We start from the raw sequence: 22,085 nt of genomic DNA on the forward strand, positions 1-22,085 counted from the left end.
GGCATTCTGCCCCAAGGTCAACACTCAACCAGATCTGGCCAGGGTTACAACTCCATTCCAAGAGTGGCCTGTAAGATAGCCAAGGTGTTTGTCTCCTTCTTGATGTCCGATGCTCAGTATCATCTTCATAAGATTCCCCCTTGTGTTTGTGTACAGCGAAGGTTGCGTGGTTTGCAAGGCTTCATGTGAGTACAAGTTGAAGAGTGCTTGCCCTCTGTACTTGGGGATACATGTAAGGTTTTAGTTACTTTCTGACACACGATAGCCACTCTCAGTAAAAATTTAAATGACAACTCAAAAAGGTTAGAATTAAAAATGTGCAAGGACACAGCTTTAATAGAAAAATAATCCCTACAGGTTTTAAGAAATCCAACTGTCAAATGTTTTAATTTTGGTAAGCAAGGTTATTTTAAAAGAGATTGTAGTCAAGGCATTGCTGGAAACAATGTTTTTTCCTAGAGAAAATCCAAAAAGAAGAACCCAGCTTTCTAGAATATGCAGAAAGTATGACAAAGGACAACATTGGACTAATGAATGTAGATCAACAAGGGACAAAAAAGGAAACACTTTATCGGGAAATGCACCAGGAGGCCTCTGATATCAGATTCAAATTGACCATCTCAGGTCAACAGTGGAGAAACTCATCTGCAGAACAATTAAACAATACTGCTCTGGATATAAACATTGATAACTTAGATATCAATGCCAGATCATTTTCAATAAATAAAGCATAAAACTCAGAAAAGACAAAAATTATTTTGGCAAAGTGCTAGAATGATAAGGCACCAAAGTTAAAAATCACATTTAGATGAGATCGAGACTGAAAGCTCAATGGATACCGGAGAAGATATAAGACAAAGATGCTTAATAAACAAAAAAGGATTAAAATTATCCCAGAGGCAGATAAAAAAAATCTATAAAACAGTGTTGAGTTGGGAGAAAGAATATGCTCTGATTTCCACAGGAGAAGGAAAACTATGGATTTCATCCAAATCAATCAAGATCAGATTTGACCATGGGAAAATTCCTGTAGATCTTGGCTATAGACAGGAAGAAAGCAACCAAGACTAAACCAGACAAGTAACATGGTCTACTGGTCCCTCCACGTGGAAACAACAATGGGACTGGCTGAGACATAAAAATGTCTACTGCCAGGACCTCAGCTATACATAGCCAAAGAATCTTTGGCTATAAAATCCTCAGAATTTATCATACCATCTGTTTAAATGTCATAGAAAGAAATTTATATTTGAGTTTGGTTCTACAGTGCAAGCTAACTTATAAAGTAAAATAAATGCTTTCCTACTGAAACAGAGAGCAAGGTATCATCTTTAGCTTCATTGTATACACTGTACATTCCTTAAATTCATAAATGCAAAATATGTATTGCCTCTAAAAGCTTATGTGCTCACAGAGAAGAATAACCAGACCGGCAGGCTTGACAAAATTCACTCATGGGGATGAGGTGGTGAAGCTTATTTATTCCAGCATTCTGCCTGATCCTAATATATACTGTCTTATAACTGTCTCATCAAAACCTGCTTTGGAGACAGCTTCAGAGACAGCTGCCAACTCCAGTTGGTCCACTTTTCAGGCTGTTTCAGTCAGGACTTCAGTTAAGCCATGAATGTTCTCATCATCCAGACACTGGACAGCAAATGCTACAGGTAGCTCTCTTTAGACTGGTAAAAGTCCCAGTTTTTTTAGGGCACCCTCGAAAAAGACACTCCAAATAAACAGAAAGCAATCTTAAGAAAACTACTTTTTATTCCCAATACATGGAGTGAATGGTTCTTGGTTGTTCTGTGGGTGATGAATGTCAGTGTTTGAAAAGGGAGAATATAGGAATATTAGGAAATGGGGTAGATTATTAACCCTACTTTTAGGTTATATTATACTTTGATGATTTTATTCAATTAAAATCATTTTTGACAATGAGACAGGTCTGCTCCTAGAAGCAACCTCACTCTACAGTGACCACTATATGGAGTTGATTCATTGTGGCAAGCTCTCCACTGGGCAAGAAAATGCCCTTGCCACAACTGCAGACCAAATGCTATCCAAACTGGACAAACACAATACAGAGAAGTCAACTGCTGAGCTTTGAAAGGACAAGTAGGTTAATCCTTCATAATTCCTGCTTCCCAAGTCTGTCACTTATTCTGGACCAGAAGGCTAAGGATGATGCTCCAAAAAACATAGAAATTTTGGAGGACTGTTCAGGAAGCCAGCTTTCCCCATCATTTCTATAATTGTGGAAGCTGTTTGCCTCTACTTCCTGCATACTTGGGTATTAATTATTCATTCCTAGGTCTCTGATTATGTTGAAGACTAGATAATTATAGTCTCCCATATAAGCTTAAATTGTTTAGAATTTAACAAAATAGTTTAAGTCCTATGCAACTTCGAGCTCACCAAAATTGAGTAGATAATAGAATATGTTTTCCAAAGTTGCCAAATAAAAGATCCTTTATTGGACTAAAAGGGGGAAATGTAGGCACAAAATCTTTGTGTAAAGATTTTCCATGTATTATTCAAATGCTGATTTCTGTGTCGACATATCGGGTTGCAATCCTTAGTCTAAAAATCTCCTGTCTAATTTTGTGTAAACATTGTTCCCAAATAATTCCCTGATTGGTCAATGAACCAAGCTGACCAGCCAATGACTGAGCAGGGAAGAGAATAGGGCTGGATTTCCTCCTAACCAGAGGAGGGTACAGGAGGGAGAGGAAGTGGGGATTAGCCATGGGAGGTTCAGGAGACACCATGAGAAAAATGCGTGGAGCAGCCATAAAATGTGAGTATCTTGGGGATTTTGGCTGGGAGGTAGCCAGATTAGCCTAGAGTATTAAAATGGAATAATAATGCTCAGTTGTGCTCTTAAGCCAGATAAATAAATCTAACAGTCCAGTCTCAGTAATTTTGGAGATAGCTGGACTAAGAAAAACTGTAATAAACTCACTAAAAAGTCACTAACACCACTTGATATAAATTTTAATCCTTCCAAACATGCTACCATCCTGGAGAAATTCACACATGCGATCACAAAGGATATTCTTACATCCAAACCTCAGCATTCTACCTGTCTCCCCTGAGGCATGATCAGTGCATGATGGGAGATACATTTAGCCATGTTTAACAGTCCACAAACTCTGAACACTTTGACCATCACTGGGAAGCCAAAGACCAAAGGCTCCTCTGAGGATAAAGATAAAAGCTTAGCTATGATTCATATGTAATAAAAAGTAATTTATAAACTCCTGCTGTGGCTTGAATGATCCCCACAGGGTCATATATTTGAGTGCGGGGTCACCAGTTTGTGGAAAAGTTTGAGAAAGATTATGAGGCATGGTCTTGTTGGAGGAAGTCTATCACTGGGAGTGGGTTTGAAAGCACAGACCATGCTGTTTGTGCTCTCTCTCTCTCTCTCTCTCTCTCTCTCTCTCTCTCTCTCTCTCTCTCTCTCTCTCTCTCTCTGCCTGATGCCTGTGGATCTGCTTCCTGCATGAAGATCATACACTAACCCTCTAAAATTATAAGCAAGCCCCCAGTTAAATTTATTTTACAAGAATTGCCTTGGTCCTGGTGTCTGTTTACAATGATAGAACAATGACTATGACAGCTCCCATACTACAATGACATAGAATACACGTTTCTACAAGAGATAATGGGAGCATAGAAAGGAAGAATGGACAAATGTAAGACCCAAATCCAACAGATGCCCCGAGCACAGTGTTCATTCTTAAGGGCATGGGATGTGAAGATGTTGAAACCAAAACCATGGCCTTGCATGTTGGAGCATGTAGGGCATTGTCACAGCCCTAAGTAGTAAACATCCCATGTGCCTCAACGTTCTGGGTCACTACCACAGCCCATGATTTAAACATGACATTGAGTAGCACTGTCCACAGGTATAGCAACCCTGGTGTCCATTTTCTGACCTCCCATTGTAATCTAGGTAGAAAGCATCCATGAGCAATAGCGCTTGCATTTGCATATTTGTTAAACCACCCTCTAGTGGATGATGCAAAACTGTGACCTCCGCTGAGGCAATAGTCCCTGTCCATATTGTGTTTGAGTATTAAGCAATTGAGAACAGTGACACAGATTCTTGGGAAATACTTCTGAGGTGGCTTGTGTGAGTAGGGATCTTGGAAGCTCTCTTGTGAGAAGGACGTTTCTCAGTGAGTTTACCATGGTCCTTAGCCTGTGATGGACTAATTCCTGTACCACGCTCAGGACATCTTTCCTATTGTCCTGATGAAAAGTACTTGGTTTCTCTCTAATGGTCCCTATGAGTCTCTCCAAGTGCCATGTTTAGTCCCAGTTTTACACTCACTTTCTGATTGAATTGCAAGTTTTTTTTTTTGAATTGCAAGTTTTAAATATATCAGCTCTACTGTTTGCTTCCAATACTCATTGTAAGCTTGGCTAGGAGTAGTCAGCAATCACCATCCCCCAGACTTTAAATTTCTTCCAGAAGACTAATTAATTCGTTTATCCTCTAAATTCAGCAACTTCAGAATTCACAGGACTTGACATAATGCAGACAAACTCTTCGTTAGACTGTAACATTCTTTCCTCCAGTCCAGTGTCCAGTGGAGGTCATGGTGCCTTTGAGACCTCCTAGAACAGGCCTTCACTGCCCATATTCCTGCCATCAGTCTGGTCTTCTCAGTCCCCCCATCATCATCCATGCCTATTTAATTCTTCCGAGAGAATTCTAGGTTTCTGCTAGCCAGCTTCTTGAAAACATTTTCAAATTTGTCTCTCAAAACAATTTCAAAGACTTGAGAGCCACATGAGGAGATAATCCCACTTTGTGATCCAAACTCCGATTTTAAGCTTGTGTAGCAAGCATTCTACACACTGATCCAACCCCACAGAAAGGAAACTCACACCTTCTGGCCCATGACAAAAGCATGCTGTTTAAGAGAAACAGGAAATGTTTCTCAGGATGAAAGTTGGTATTATATAGTCCAGGATGCTACCTATAGGACATAAATCCCAGAGGTGTTGGCAGAGGCTCCATTGTGTCCTCACATACTCTTTCCATGAGGGGAAAGAACAGAGATTGACTCTCAGAATTCAGATGGAGACTTGGTGACCTTGTCATCCCACCAATAGAAACATGGTTGTTTCCTCAATCCCGGGAAAAATCTTAAGAGCAAAACTAAAGAATGTGGAGATTTGGGGCGTGAGGACATATGGAACCCCAAGGTGTGTGTGGGAACACAGCTAACTGCTGAGGAGGGAAGAGGTTATGCCAACCTTTCTCTTTTCTGTCTCTTCTATTGGATCACTACTCACTGGATTATATTTCTTCAGACAGAAACAATCTGAAAAAGAACAAAGGGGGCATGGAACTCATTTACCCAGGCTTCTAATGGATTTGTAGAGTTACTGACTTGAGAAAAGTCAGTGCTCATTTAGGGGAATTAAACTGACCAGCTTCCTAATAGGAGGACTTTGACAATGTAGTTTTCACATCAGCATGGAAAGCTGAAGGATGGGCTGTGGCCACATTGACCATCGGATGATTGCTCTAATGAGTTAACTGAACACAGGTGCTCCCAAGTTGTCTCTGCTGTAATTCTGATGGTACCTCCAGAGGTTCCTGTGAAGTGAGACTTCCTGCCAATCCATAGGGCTTGGATGGTGATGAGGCAGAGATTCACTACAGCCAGTCTTCTACCTCTGGAGCCCAGGGAGTTAGATTCCCAGCTGTCGGCAGGGCAGCGGCTTCCTAATTGGCCATTGGAGGCCAAGAGCCGCAGCATGGCTAGAAGCACAGCATCCTCTCCAGCACAGTGACCTCTCCACTAGGTTCCTACTTTCAATGGCAGGAGAGCAGTCGAGGTAAGGAACTGGTCTTTATTCTTTTCAAAACCCAGAACCTGTCACAGCCAGAACTTGCATGTTCCGGATCCTCATGGGGACCCAAGTGACAACCTCTGTTCACAGTCACCTTACTCCATTTCCCAGGAACCTGCAAATGATCTGACTGAGGAACAGGATCAACTGATGTCCCCCTCTGCCATCACAGACCAAGCTCAGCACCAAGGGGGTACTGGGTGCATGGATATTGGTTGTGTGACCTTGGGGTAGACCTAACTCACTTATAAAAGGTAAGTTCATTGTGTCCCCTATGTAGGCAGAGTTCAGAAGGGTAAACAGTGTTCACTTGGAGCTTGCCTCAGTAAGCTGACACGTCCTACCCTGATCATCTGTAGTCTTAACACAGTTCAGAGTATGCAGTTTTGAGGAGACTTTATCCTTGTTCAACCTTATTGAACACAAACTCCAGTTCTGCAGGCAGGTGGACTGAAGCTCTGCATCCAGGCAGCTCACAGGAGGCAGCGGTGCCCCTGGCTCGTCAGGAATAGGGTTGAGGTGAGCAATGTCTGTTCCTTACCATCATGATCACCCAGTTCTCTCACAGCAGAGAAATGTTCTCAACCCGTGCTTCCCTCTCATCCCAGAAATGACATTAGATAAGCAAGCTGGAGAGATCAAGCTTGTTTGGTGGTTAGCAAGAAGCAACAGACCAACCTTCCATTCCATAATTATTACCATGGAAATCTACGTGTGGTCAGTACTGTGGCTCTTGGTGATTGTGTCAAGAGTGTGAGCACGAAGCCATTCCGTGTACGTCTTACAGTTAGTTAGTTCACAGTGGGAAAGTTAGCTTTGCAGTGCATGGTAGGCTCAGTTAGGACCTCCCAGCCACCAACTCATGCCCATGTGTGAACTGTGGAGAGCTGGAGAGGAGAGTGGAGGGCACAGAAAATGAGCTCACCCGGAGTGAGAACTTTCCTAAGCCCCAGAATGATAAAGAATGGACATCACACAGATCTACCCATGTGCCTCGGCACAGCAACTTCCCAGCTTAGTCCTGTGTATACCAATATGGTAGCGACCATGGTGAGCCCCACTCAGGACACTCCAAGGTTTTCAATGCTGTGTGAGCACTGTAAGAGAAAGTGAGAGGGATGGTCTGAGAGCACTGGGCAGACCTTACTCTATTTCAAATGCAAAAGAGTAAGATCTTTTAATTACTCCAAACTTGAGTTGAAATACAAGGCATAGTTGGCAGTGAGATCAGTTTTGAGGGCACACAGATGTCCCAAATATATCAAAGACCCATCCTTGGTGCTTTTGACAGGATAGAACTGGCCTATCTCATCTCCAGGTTCTATCGAACAACAAGACATTGACAGGAATCCCCTAGCCTCCTGCATACACTGATGGCTACTCAATTCCATGCTTAGAATGAGAAAACATTGGTCCTACATCGGATGGGTGGTGGCTCAGCCTGGGAAGGGCTGCTCCCGCTCTCTTTTTACAGCTCAACTTCTGGAAGGGCAGGAGGCTCCTGTATCTTGAATAGGGGACAATGGCGAGACCTGGGAGGTATGGGGCGGAACTCAGAACTTCTGTACTGATGACACAGGAAGGCTTTGGAGGTGATGGGACAGGATCCTTTAGACCCCCAAAGCTGAAGTGGATAAGGAGACAGAGCTGGCAATGAGATTGGGTCCCATACCATGAGCATGTCTCAAACATGCATGGACCCCAGTCCTGGTGCTAATCAGGGCATGGGCTTAGGCCACAATTTCTAACATCTTGCCACTAGCAGGAACCCTTTACACCCCCGATGAAGCAGAGATCGCTCAGATTGTTGCTGTCCACCAGTCTTAGAGTCAGATCTGCCCCGATGAGGTCAAAAGTCCAGCAGAGGACACAGATAAAGCCCAAGTCTAGGGAGAGCTGTTTCTCTACTGAGTCCAGCCTAGACATGACAAGATCACCTACCCCAGTTTCTGGGAGGTCAGCAGATTCTTTTGCCCATTCTATGTTCAGTGGGGGAGACAAAAGGGCAGGGCAGGACTTGTGAGTGTCTTTTAAAGTGGCATCACCCAGGATGTCCCTGGAGGTGGAGAACAAGCAACTCAGAGGCAAGCATGGGGACACTGAAAGGCTGTCTGTGCCTGAGAGTCACTCTACTCAGAGCCCCTCTTTGTATCCTCAGAGCTCGGCTCAGGCTTCTGCGCAGACAGGGCTCAGTACATCCTCAGGAACTAAGTGACTCAGAGGAAATGCCCTCCTTCAGGCCACACTGGTCCATCTGGAAGGTGATCCAGGTCTCTGGGCTTGTGGACAACATGTCACGGATGTGTCTCAGCACTCCATGGGACACGTGCCTTTAGAATTAAGGACTGTTTCCCTTCTGTCTCTACCTTCCTCTCTTCAGGTGTCCCCACTCATGGCCACAGCAGTCCACAGAAATGGAAGCCTCTCCACAGTGCCCTTGCAGGGGTTCATACTGGTGGGATTTGGGGGAGGTGCAGAGACCCAGGCCCTGCTCTTTGCTGTCTTCCTGGTCCTGTACCTAGTGACAGTCCTGGGCAACCTCACTATGATCGTGGTCATTACCCTAGATGCCCGTCTGCACTCCCCCATGTACTTCTTCCTCAAGAATCTGTCCTTTGTGGACCTCTGTTACTCCTCTACCATTGCCCCCAAAGCCATGGCCAACTTCTATTCTTCCAAAGTCATTGGAGTTGCTGGTTGTGCTGCACAGTTATTTTTCTTCTCCTTCCTGGGGACAAGTGAGGCTTTACTTCTTGCCGTGATGGCCTATGACCGCTTCATGGCCATCTGCAGTCCTCTGCACTACTCAGTGACCATGTCCCCCACAGTCTGTGCTTGCCTTGTGCTGGCTGCCTATGGTGGAGGTTGTCTCAACTCCATTGTGGAGACCAGCCTCACTTTTCAACTTCCCTTCTGTAGCTCCAATCACATCGACCATTTCTTTTGTGACGTGCCTCCGCTGCTCCAGCTTGCCTGTGCCAACACCTCTGTCAATGAGCTGGTAATGTTTGCCATCTGCGGCTTCATTTTAATGGGAGCAACATTAGTCATCCTGGTTTCCTATGGCTACATCACTGTGACCATCCTCAGCATGCACTCGGGATCCAGGAAGCACAAGGTCTTCTCCACCTGTGGCTCCCACTTGACAGCCGTGTCTTTGTTTTACGGGACTGGGATTGCTATATATGGCCAGCCAGGAGGTGTGGCATCTAAAGAGCAAAGCAAGGTAGTCTCCATCTTCTACACCCTGGTCATCCCCATGCTCAATCCCCTTATCTACAGTCTGCGGAACAAGGACGTGAAGGATGCCCTGTGGAGGCTAAGACACAGACAGAGACATGCAGCCATGTAAAGGAAGGTATCCTAGGGATGGGAGGAAGGGTTGTGTAGAAGACAATCTTACCACTAGGACAGTTCATGTGTGTTTTGAATCTTGTTTTCTTGCTTGCTTCTGGGTAGCTTTCTGCATAATTTCTTCCTTCTGGCATTTGTGTATGCCTTCTCTGTCCCCTTGTATTCCAGGAGCAGCAAAGTTTCAGTGCAGACACCGCTGTGTTAGGACAATTATCTACAAGGATGAGGCTGCTCCTTGGAGGCTGAAATAATCACCCCCTGAGAACCAGTTTTTCCTTTAGTCAGCAAGGGGTTTCTTGGCCTGATCTCTAGAACCATGATGGAGACCCCTGTGATGAGCACACCACACCACACCACACCGCTTGTCCTCCGTCCCAATCCCTGTTCCATTTCAACATAAAACTCTCACCAGTATCCCGCTAATGGACTAAGGACACTCACTGGACCTGGCTATTCACTCTGAGACATTAATTAAACTTCCTCTCATTGACTCCAGCCATCACTGCACTCTATAAGTGGCATATAAGGACAGGTGGCTAAGCCTAGCTTATTGAGAACCTGAGCTTGGACCCATGGCTTCTGTTTCATTTACTTACCTGTTACATTATGAGTGAAAGAAAACATGGGTTAGTTATATGTCAATTCTCATTTTATATATCAATTTGCAATAAGTCCTTTTGGGGAAGACTTTATCATGTAAACAGCAGCTAACAGACTTTATCATGTAAACAGAGAGCATCTAAGAGCATGCACATTTACTGCAGACTTCGAGTTGGAATCTTGGTCACAACACAAAGGTAGCAAAGCAGATTTAGCAATATCGCAAGGGACATTAAACCTAGGCTTTTGACAGAACGGAGTGCATCTGGAGCACGTACTTATTTGGTTCAGTTCATACTCAAACCTTGGCTGTTGCTGTGTACAACCTAAGTAAACCTCCCTGAGGTTGGGTTTTAAACTGTTGTCTTTGGGATTGGTTTAGTCCCAAGACAGACAGAAATGAATTCTTGCATTTCTGTGTTTTACCTGGGATGAGCTTGAGATGACAGTGTTGAATAACTGATTTTTTTTAAAGAATGAACAGAAGAAAGGGAAAGAGAAAAAGCCCAAATAACTAGCCTGACAGAAGGAAATCTAAACTCTGTATTAATATCACATGGAAATATGCATACAACAGGAATAGCAGTTCAGAGACACATGCCAATAGCTAAACCAAAATGGCATTTTAGGATCACGTGGGACTCCACCCAAACTTTTCCCTATCCATCTTACCCCTGGTACCAAGAGCTAAATAGTCCCCAAGTCCCATCAATAGGCCCAAACTTTCCCAGCCTGCCCAGCTCCCATCGCTGACAGGAAAGGAGCCCTCAGACCCCACCATTGGGCCCAGACCTTCCTGTCTGCACAGTACCAAGCACCAATGGGTGAGAAGTCCCAGTGGACTCTCCTTACACTTGCACAGTTCCCCCCTGACTCCCCTGCTGACCTTGTCTACCAGATGTGTTGTATGAGGATGGTAGAGAACAACTATTTTTTTGAAGGATGAGAAACATAGGCCTCCAGGTGCCATGCAGAGAGACTCCATGTTTCTGAAAGAAAGCAGTGTGTCTGTACTAACTGTTATATAACATAGGACGCTATTCATAGAATGCAAATGGCAGAGGCACATAGGACACATTCCTGATGCACTCCAGGCCAGGGTGGAGAGGATAATGCTGTACTGGCTGTCACTAGAACAAACAGACACATCCTTGTCAGCCACAAGGAGAAGCTTGACAGCAGCATCAAACCCAGGCAGCGATCAAGCAGTGACTTGTGGAGAATACTCCAAGATAAGCACATTAGCAAGGATGTTCTCAGAAAGAGTCTAGCTTTTCAGAAGATAAGGCCGATAGTTAACACATAGGACCTCATGAAATTAAAACAAGGGTTGGGGATTTAGCTCAGTGGTAGAGCACTTGCCTAGGAAGCGCAAGGCCCTGGGTTCGGTCCCCAGCTCCGGGAAAAAAAAAGAAATTAAAACAAACAGACAAACAACAACAACAACAACAAAAACTGACACAGTTGATTAAATGAATAGATAGACATAGAATTGGAGAAAATATTCTTGTTGTAAACATGACAGAGTATGTATCTAGAATATAACAAAACCAAAACTAAAACAAACATAAAACCTAAGCAACTCTCTAAGTAGATGGTTGAAGTGGAAACTTCTGGTTTGTTTGGAAAATCAGTTAGGTCAAGTGACGTTTTGCTGGGGCACCCAGGTGAAAGAATGTCTTGCTAAAGCAGATATGTGAAAGTGTTTTCCTGAAGCAGACACAGGTGACAGGATATTTTTCTATAGCAAACACATGAAAGGACCCAGGATGAAGGAGTATAGATATGACCCCACAGACAGTGGGAGGTGAGCACTGAACTTGGGTTTGATTTGTTCCACATTGCTATTCTTCAATAACAACACACATGCATTGGTCGCACTTCTGTAGCATGGTTGAGCTCAACTCGTGGTAGCGCTGTCATTGAGAGAAACTCATTCAAGAACTGCTTGTGTGGTTCCTGCTGAAGCTTGCCTTTCTGGGGCCTTGCCTCCAGCCATTTGGTGAGCCTCGTGGTTTCTTCAAGATTGAACTACAGCAGCTGGTTTGTGCCCGGTGTCTGCCTGACTTGAGGACTGGTCTGCAGCTGCTGAGTAGTATTTGATGTTTGTTACGGGACTGAATTGTTAACAAAGAAGATCAAGCTCACCCACAAAGAACTGTTGCTGTACGGGTCCACCTCCCCCATATCCTAATAACTTATCTCTTCCATCTTCTTACCTCTGGTGGGTGGGTGGACAAGAGGAGAGGTTGAATGCTTATTAAAGTAGGTTTCAAAACCTACTTTATGCCTACAAATGGTTCCACACTCATGTATACACAGGCAGCACTGATTCGATTCAGTGAATTGGAGAGAGAGAGAGAGAGAGAGAGAGAGAGAGAGAGAGAGAGAGAGAGAGAAGACAAGACAAGACATGAAATTGGGATGTGAAGTGTAAAATTTGATCAAAACAAATTATATTCATGTATGAAATTTCCAAACTAAAAAGACAGAAATATGTTTCAACAAAATCAAATCCCAATTAATAAATGAAAGAAAGAGACATTTCTCAAAATATGAAACACAAATGGCCAATAAACATGGGAAATTGGAAAATGTTCAACTTCACCAGCCATCAGAGAGATGCGAATTAGGACAACCGGAAAAGGGTTAGAGATGATTCAGAAGCTAAAAGCACTTGGCACTCTTGCAGAGGAACCAACACCTACATGCAGCTCACAGTTATCTGTTATGCTAGTCCCAGGAGGTTTAATACCCTCTTCCAGTGGCCATAGGCACTGCACACATGTAATGCACATATGTACATGCAGGCAAATGCACATAAAATAAAAAATAAATATTTAAGTGGGAGGTGGTGGCACATGCTTTCAATCCCATTCTTTGGGAGGCAGAGGCTGACAGATCTCTGAGTTCCAGGCCAGTCAGGTCTACAGAGTGAACTCCAGGACAGCCAGGGCTACACAGAGAAACCCTGTCTTGAAAAACCAAATAAACGCACCTAAAAGAAACAACACTTAAATGCAATCTTATCTCAGATTATGACAATTTTGTTAGTGAAATGAAATTGTCTTAATGGGAACCATTAAGAAAATAAAAAACAGTAAATGCTGGTGAGGGTGTAGGTCTGGGGATGTATGTGGAAACCACTATACATTGCTGGTGGAAATGTAAACTAGTCAATTCAGTATGGAGTCAGCTTGGGGGGGTTCAAAAAGCCAATAGATCTCCCATATGGTCCAGATGAAGCTCTTCCGGGGATTCCAGACTAGCACAGTTGCACATCGTCTTTCACTGTAGCACCATTTATAATAGCCAAGTCATGCAACCAACCTAGGGGTCCAGCAACCGAGGTGTAGAAGAGAAAAATGTGGTATGCACACACAATGGGATTTTGCCACCCACAGGAGGAATTAAACTACTTCATCTGCAGGGAAATGGATACAAGTAGAGCTAGTCATACTAAGTAACCTAAGGCAAGTGCCATATTTTCTCTTATTTGTGGATCCCAGAATTTACATAGAAACATAAAACCTGATGTGTACCTATGTTATGAGAGTAGAAGTAAAACTGGAGGAATAGGAAGCAACATCAAGGGAGTGAGCTAAGTGTGGGTATAGGGGTGTGAGGGAGAAGCAGTTCAACACATGTATGTAGCTTGAAAATTAAATCTTTTTTTTTTTCAAAAAGATGTGAGTACTGACTGTTATGTTATCAGGGAAAGTGTCAAGTCCAGGACTGGTAAGTATTCTGGCCCAGGTGTATGAAGATATCAACCTAAGGCAGAGGCATGCAGTCACCCAAGGGACACATGGTCAATCACTGGGGGAAGCAAAGGCTCACTACAGTCCAGGAGAAGCACTTTCCCCTAGTTTGGATAGCTGATATTACTATTGGCTTGGATTTTGAATTCTTTTAAGCAGGAATTGTATTGCTTAAAGGAACTGAATTCTTTAAGCAGATGGGAACAGCAGGAAAAGAGTGGGATGGGAACTACACCACTTGGGAGACTGTTCTAATGAGGGGCATTGGTCTTTCTGAGATGAGTCTGTCATACTCCCGATGGTCCTTCCCTAAGTCTCTGAGGACCAAAGCTTCCCGCCAATAGACCAAGAGAAGATGCCATGAGAAAGACATTGGCTGGAGCCAATGCTGCGCCTCTGGTGCTCAGAGGCTGGGGTGAAGTTCCAGCCACCACAGAGAATGGTGTCCTTCTAATTGGACACTGGAGGCTAAGAGTCCCAGCCCTGCCAGATACAGAGAATCCTCTCAAGCAAGTCGTACCCAACACACACTGCCCATCTGAGAAGGAACAGAGAGGAACCAAGGCAAGGGAGGCAGGAGTCTTCCCTCTTCATAGGGCCCAGAGCCCAAGACAGCAAAAACATTCATGCCAGACCCTCACAGACACCACAATGCTCACCTCTGTCCACAGTCACCTAATTCACCTGCCAAGAAAGCTGTAAATCACCTTATGGACAGGAACAACTGATGCCCATCTTCATAAAACACCAGACTTGCCTGCCTGAGGATGCTGGGAGATAGGTATTGGCCGTGTGACCTTGTTACAGACCAGACTCTCACCTAGATATGGTAAGTGTGTCACCTATCAGGACTGAAAATGTAGGCGAGTTGGTGGCTAGAGGGTAGTAGGGTCAGCATTCAGCAGGAAGAGACAGTTTGTCTTAGCGGTAGAAATGTCCTGTCCTAAATATCCCTGGTCTTGGCCCACTTCAGGGCTAGTCATACTGGAGCCCCCACCCTAGGCTCAGCTTAGTAAATAAAGCTACATGTCTGCCGGGACATGGAATGAAGCTCTGTGTTCAACCAGCTCACAAAAGACTGCAGACCTTGTGCAGGCTCAGGAGGGGCAAGGCTGAGGTGAGCACAAGCTATCCCTTCACTTCCCACTACTTCAAGTTTCACTCTATAGTAGACGGTGGACTTAAATAGGATCCTCCAGGATCCACATCCCTACTCTATGTGGTATATGGACTATGGCAGTGCTGAGTTTGCAACAACCGACTCACCCTGCTCACAGCTTTCTTGAGCCCCCGGGGCGATGTAGAGTAGACGCCTGCCCCTTTCTAACCAGGCTCCCAAACCCAGCAGCCTCCTGCATCCATCTCGGGTACCTACATGTGATGGCTCATGGCCAGTTCCAAAGGGTGCTTTTCTCCTGCTGCTGTGATCCCTAGGATGAAGAGAAAGTAACCGGGAATAGGGAGCAGCCACGAGGCAGAGACTATCTTGTCTGCTTTTCCAATTGGAAAGATAAACCCCCAAACTGAAGTGAAGCGGGTAGCAGAGATGTCAGAGAGATCAAGCTGGAAGCCAATCATGTGTGGACACCAGTCTCACTGCTTCTGAGAACACAGCCCTAGGACACACACACATCACATACAGATGTTGTGACATTCAGATGTTTTCAGACATTCAGTTAAGGTGGAAGGGTAGGGTGGAGTCCTGACTGGCTCTAAAATGGTGTCCCTTGGGAACCTCCTTGGAGGTGGATAGCAAGCAACCCAGGGGCAGTTGTGGGGAAGCTGAAGGCTGTACCTAAGAGTCACTTAGCTCCAGAAGCCTCTTTGCACCCTTAGATCCATAGTTCAGCTTCCTACACAGACAGGGCTCAGCACATCCTCATGAATCAAAAGTCAGAGCAAATGTCCACTTTCAGGTCAGACCAGCACAGCAGAGCATCTGGTGAACTTTTGCGCAGTGGACAACATGGCACCAACAGGTTTCAGCAGGCTGTGGAACATCTAGCAACACCAATGAGACCTGCTCCCTCTCTCTGCCTCTACCTTCCTCTCTTCAGGTGTTTCCACTCATGGCCACAGCAGTCCACAGAAATGGAAGCCTCTCCACAGTGTCCCTGCAGGGGTTCATGCTGGTGGGATTTGGGGGAGGTGCAGAGACCCAGGCCCTGCTCTTCACTGTCTTCCTGGTCCTGTACGTGGTCACCATCCTGGGCAACCTCACCATGATCATGGTCATCACCCTGGATGCCCGTTTGCACTCCCCCATGTACTTCTTCCTCAAGAACCTGTCCTTCGTTGACCTCTGCTATTCTTCTGCCATTGCCCCTAATGCCCTGGCCAACTTCCTCTCTGCCTCCAAAGTCATCAGCTTTGAGGCTTGTGCCACCCAACTTTTCTTTTTCTCCTTGTTGGCTACCACTGAGGCTTTCCTCTTAGCTGTGATGGCCTATGACCGTTTCATGGCCATCTGCAGTCCCCTGAGGTACCCTGTGACCATGTGCCCCACGGTATGTGCCCGTCTGGTTCTGAGCACCTACTGTGGAGGCTGCCTGAACTCCATTGTGCAAACCAGCCTCACGTTCCGGCTGCCCTTCTGCAGCTCCAACCGTATTGACCACTTCTACTGTGACGTGCCCCCACTGCTCCAGCTGGCCTGTGCCAGCACGGCTCTCAATGAGCTCTTCCTCTTCGGCCTCTGTGGGTTCATCATCGTGAGCACCACCTTAGCTGTCCTGGTTTCCTATGGCTACATCACCGTGACCATCCTCAGGATGCACTCGGGATCTGGGAGGCACAAGGTCTTCTCTACCTGTGGCTCTCATATGATGGCTGTGTCCTTGTTCTATGGAACTGTGTTTGTCATGTATGCGCAGCCTGGAGCAGTGGCATCTATGGCACAGGGCAAGGTGATATCTGTCTTCTACACCCTGGTCATTCCCATGCTCAACCCCCTCATCTATAGTCTGAGGAACAAGGATGTGAAGGACGCCCTGCAGAGGCTGCGACAGAGACACAGCCTTGTGACGAGAGGAGGCAAGTAGGGATCAAGTCAGCGCCATGGAAAGAAAACGTCCTTGGAACTTGATAGGTGTCTTTATTTTGCCTTTTTCCCTCTCTCGATCTGTTTTTCTTTCTTTTCTGATTTACTGAATCGTGGCTTTTTTTATTTCTTCCATCTTTTAATCCACTTACCCATCTACCACATCTTTCACGCATGAATAATACTATTCATTCATTTTCAAAACGTAAGTAAGGCATTTTGCTTGCCACATTAAAGCAAATGGCTCATAGTTGGAAATATCATGAATCCCTTTTGATTTTGCTTTGACAGAGAAAGGCAGAGTATTAAGACAAGAGTTCTTGAGGCAAGTGTGGAAACCGCTGTCCACATCTCCCAGGGAAGCGGCATGACAGCAGATTCCTTCTCGCCCTTTCCCCTTCATAAATCATCGAACCTAATGTCAGGCGGTAGGAACACGCCCCTGAGCACCCACAGCTTTGGCCCTGAGAAGCTTTGTGCTAACCCATCTTTACATTGATCTAGTATAATGACTGTCTAAGAAGAATAGATCTGCAGACTTCCTCCTGCGTTTACAGATCGTTTCTTCTCCCTTTCCTCTGCTAATGTAGCTGCCTTCCTTGTGGGGCATTACATGCTGCAAGCATGAGGAGCCCATATTGCAACTGGCTCCTAACATATTCATTCACTGTCCAGCAAGATGAAGCCACAGTTAGATTCACGATTCACAAAACCTTTAACACTTGGCTTGGCAGCTTATGACTATGCCAAGAGGTCCTTTATCACCAGTGGTGTCTCAAGAAAGGATGACATCTCAATGGCCACAAGAGCGTGAGGAGTGGAGGGAGGACCATCATTTTCTTGTTGCAGATTCTGGGGTTTTGCTGAATTAAAGTTCTCTCTGGCCATGGCCAGGAATCTGTACCTGAGCCCTCAGTGTGCCTTCCTGTCTTTTTCCCGATCCTCATCCCCCCCTATTCTTGGCTTCTGGCTGTCTGGCTCCTGGGTGTCACATCCAATGTCCTGGGTATCACCAACCAGCTGGCCTCTGTTCATGGGGCCGGTCCATGTGCTTACCCTCTGTGTGTCTGATTCCGACCTTCATTCCCGGAATGTTCTACTCAGAAAACCTGCATGAACCAACCCTCAAACAGGCTTCTTCACATTTCCCCTCCTCCAAAGTCATGCAGGTCTCCATCTACTTCCTTAGTCATTTAATCTCTGCCTCCAGACTAAAATATTATTCCCTGGTTATATGTTCAGGTTATATCAAAGTCTTCTTATCTCTGAACAGTTCTGGAACATTCTACTAGGTGAGTGACACACATTTCATATTTAATGATATTCTCTCCCTTCCTGTCTTTTTCTACATTGTCTTTTCCTTCGTGCGTACCACCCACCTTGCTGGCCCAGTTGGTCTCAGCATTGGGGAAAGAGTGACCTACATCCTCCAGTCTTCTGGTCCTTTCTAGTCCTCACTCATTCTAATGACTACTTGTTATTTCCAACACTGTTTAATCTTCCTCCTTTTTCCTGTGTTCTCCTCTCCCTTCTCATTTGCTATGCCACATGGTAGCATCTTCTAACCTCCCACTTTTCAGCGATGGAGATCTTTATTTTCAGACGCTCAGTGCTGCTCTTTAGCAATCTTTCCATCCAGGGAGCCTCTACCCGCTCTTTCTGTAAGCCAGGTCAAGTATGAGAAACTCCCTTTTATAAAGAGTACATGCCAAGAAACAACCGATGGTCTTGTGTCTGTTTCCTTGAAGGAATGTCTTTTTTCAGTTGCTACCTTATAAATTCCCTCTTTTCTATTTTAATCTTGATAAGTTACCAAGCTTGCAAAGTATCCTGATATGGACATTATAGGTGTTGGCCCCTGGAAAACTTTTATAACTTCTTGAATTGGGGTGTCATTTTCTGCTCCCCATAAGAAGATTTGGGTCAATATTACTTGAAATAAGTTTTCTTCACTTTCTCTTTCTGGTCTCCTTCCAAGACATCCCTAGTGGGTGTGTGTGCTCAGCTGCTGGTTAGTATAGCACTCTCTTTCTCTCTGTTCTTTCTTTCTTCCTTTTGGTCCACTGATTGGGTAATTTCAACATAAAATTCAACATACACTGTAAGGTATAATATACCTCCACCTCCCTCTACTTTAACTAGCTGCCAATTCATCTCAGTTCCTGCTTCTACCATGCCTTTCTTGGCCCATCGTCCACAATGTCACAAAGAAGATATGTTTAAATAAATATATTACTATATTATTAATGTTTCTCAATAGTAAGTAGGATATCAGTGAGAATAGATGTGTTAAAGGGTCCTGATATATCACCATCTCCTTGCTAAGGTACTAAGTGAATTCATGAGGGGTATATGGCAACCTAGTGTTGCAGGAGAACTTGCCTTGGACCATATCAAACTGTACTCTTGAATGGCATTGCTTCAGAGTCGTGGCCTGAATATCCACCTTCCTACTTCCAGGATAGAAGATAAACATTCTTAAATTCTATAAGGAATTTAGAGTCTGTAGTCAAGGATGAACAATCTTGTCCAAATTCAATCATGCCTTTGTGATCCCTTCTAGTCCTTATCTCCCAACATTTCCTGACCATGTTTTTCATAGCACTAGAGCAGTCCAGTTCTAAGTTGGTGTGCACACATATTCATGAAAATAAAGGCGTACAGGAGAAATAGAGCCTGCAGAAATAAAACACTTTGATACCACTGTTAAGAAAGTAAAATACTATCAAATGCCTCAGGTAGAACACAGAAAGCCAAACTATAATGGACTAAAATCTTTAAACTTACTGAAATTCTACATGATCTAAATTATATATGTAATACCCTCCATTAAAAAAAAGAAGACTGATGGGGAAAACAGACTTTCATGTCTTGTTAAGAGTCATTTGGAGAAATTTGACCATTTCAGTGAGTGTTAATAAAATAATCTACCAGCCAGGGTAAGACTTTGCCAGGAACAGTCTTCATTCAGTCGTTCCAGAAAGTTCCTCTGTCTTTCTTAAATTACAGAAATCGGGAACACAGGAAGGACAGACATAGATAGACTTGGTGAAGAAACAAAACCCAGGAGAGCCAAGCTTCAGGCTAGGCAGCCCTGCATCCCCACAGTTGGCCACCATGACAGCTGCTCCACTACCTTTTTGTAAATGATATTGGAAGGCTGTAGAGCCTCTGTTCAAAAGAACCTGAGAAGGGCTATTCCCAGCTACATTTGCCAGGACTTTAGTATTGAATAGTCTCCTCAATGTCTCAAATGGTTCCACAGAACCTGAATGGCTCAACACATTCCAAAGTCTTCCCTTTCATAGAGGAGAGAGCTGAATGGCCCAAGGCCTGACATACAGGTAATACAAAAGCCCAGTGGCTCCACAGAACTGAAACAGCCCATAATCCCAAAAGCCAAAGCCAACCACTAAATAGTAGCCAATAAAAGTGATCAAAATGAGCCTCCATGGCCCAAGGGAAGCAAATTCTGGGGGGCACTGACTGGAGAGAAACTCGCCAAGGGTTGTGCACTCTTGGGAATCCACAATAAAGCCCAGACTCATGGTTCTTTGCTTCACCTAACACAGGGAGAGAAGCAGATGATATTGCCTAAAGTGAGAAGATAGGGAACGTGCCTTTAATAAAGTGATTGCAGCAGCCATGGGGATATTCAGTCTTCCTTCCTCTCTAGGGTCAGCTTGATATGAGTAATTAAGACCCTTAGTGCATCTTTTCTCCTGGAACTGCATTACCAAAATAGTTATCAGAATTTTGAACATCAAAGCCTGAGTTCTGTCAGCCACACCAACATATGCTTGGTTACTTGTTCCCAAGAGACCAACTAAAGGAACATTTAATAAAACAGCAGAAAAAGGAGTATCCATCTCATCTTGGCCAGTGGCAACTGCAGGAGATGCATTCACTGTGGCTCTATTTCAAAGGGCACAAAGATATCTGATAACTCTTTTCTCACCCTCAAGCCTATCTCTAGGGTTCTGACATGAGGTTTAGGTTTCAATAGAAGGCAGCATGTAAGCATAACTAAGCAGTCTGGTCAAGGTATGATTGCACCAATCATTGGTGAGCTATAGAGAAAGTAGAGAATCAATGGTGGCAGGGAAAGTAAAGTTAGCAGACAGAGCAAGGGGAGCTCTATGTCATAGCAACTACTCTGAACACTGTTAAATAGGGGGTACATGAAACTGAAAATAATCCAGAGCTATAGAATGTGCAACTCTTGTGGGCTGGGTGACTCTGACATGCCAATGTGACTTCACCTACCACAATGCACATCCCACACTAATGGAGGCTGCTGCTTCTTGGACTCCATGTGTGGGAACTCAGAACAAGTGGGAAACACCTGTGTTTGCTGATCAGTATTGCTAGACATCTACAAGTGCTGTAAAAATTAAGATTTATTTCTTAATGTGGCTGGTTGTTGTTGTTATTGTTGTTGTTTAGTAGAATAATCCACACATCCAGGTAATGTTGTGGGTTAAAAGTAATGTATGGGTCTGGAGATGAGTACCAGTTAAGGGATCCACAAGGAGTAAGACTGCCATGCTACTTGGCCAAGCTGGCCCTGCTGTCTCCACAAGTGACCAACAGCATCTGTTCTGCAACCCAGCATCCTTCTCCCATGACTTGAGAAAGAATACCTATTCCTGCTGCCATCTCTTGTGACCTAGGCAGCAAAGCCACTCTATGCATCAGCCTTACGTGGCTCTCCCAGTGAACTTCCCATGGGGAAACAGCATTAGTGAACGTCTACCACAGAGGAACCACAATGAGTAGGGCTGCTGTCATGGACCTGAGCCCCAGGCCAGGATCTCTTAAGTGCCCTGTGATCAGGGCCAGTGGTCACCACTAAGTGACAGCAGGCATGTCAGAGATAAGAATCTGAGAAGTGAAGGTGGAGAGGATGAGGGCAATGATGAGGGCACACAGGCCAGACCAATAGCCAGAAGAAAATGAATCCCCTCTCCTACGACTGCTGGTGGGAGTGACAACACAGCTCTGTGCTCTGGAACCTGACATTCTACCACACATAAAGGTATTCAAGTGTGCTCTTCCGTAACTTCCAGAATATAATTCATGGTTAGTGATGACTTTGGAAAGCCTGATCCCTTCACAGGACACCAGACTCTGTACTGCTGGAGAGTCAGGAGGACCTAGGTAAGGACACCCTAGCAGTAAGAAGTCTATATTTATGGAAGTCCTTGTTCGAAATAGCACAAGACCTAATATGTTTAAACTGCAGGGTCTGGTGGACCATCCACCCATGTGTGCAGATTGGAGATGGAAGACATAGTAGTCCTCCTACCTTCCTATGTAGGCAGGTAGATGAATAACATGGTGGTCCTCCCACCTTCACATGTGGGCTGGCAGATGGATGACAGGGTGGTCCTCCCACATTCCCATGTGTGCTAGTAGATGGTTGGTCTTACCATCTTCCTATGAAAGCTGATAGA

The 22,085-nt window shown here is 44.7% G+C and overlaps 2 protein-coding genes across 3 annotated transcripts; both read left to right on the top strand.

Annotated features, from left to right (window-relative positions):
• The first annotated feature begins 2,722 nt into the window (after nt 1-2,722).
• Nucleotides 2,723-13,500, top strand: Or9s27 (olfactory receptor family 9 subfamily S member 27). Of its 2 annotated transcripts, XM_087565604.1 has the most exons (3): nt 2,723-2,797; nt 5,986-6,128; nt 8,255-13,500. In XM_087565604.1, the coding sequence occupies exon 3, from the start codon at nt 8,267-8,269 to the stop codon at nt 9,224-9,226; it is 960 nt and encodes a 319-aa protein (XP_087421730.1). In that variant the 5' UTR covers nt 2,723-2,797; nt 5,986-6,128; nt 8,255-8,266; the 3' UTR covers nt 9,227-13,500.
• A 2,158-nt stretch (nt 13,501-15,658) lies between these two features.
• Nucleotides 15,659-16,630, top strand: Or9s15 (olfactory receptor family 9 subfamily S member 15). The gene has a single exon (NM_001000752.1). It carries the CDS (start codon nt 15,659-15,661, stop codon nt 16,628-16,630), a length of 972 nt encoding a protein of 323 aa, NP_001000752.1.
• Nucleotides 16,631-22,085: the final 5,455 nt, after the last annotated feature.

The sequence above is a fragment of the Rattus norvegicus genome, chromosome 9 (genome assembly GCF_021556685.1).
Source record: "Rattus norvegicus strain SHRSP/BbbUtx chromosome 9, alternate assembly SHRSP_T2T, whole genome shotgun sequence".
Lineage (NCBI taxonomy): Eukaryota > Metazoa > Chordata > Mammalia > Rodentia > Muridae > Rattus > Rattus norvegicus.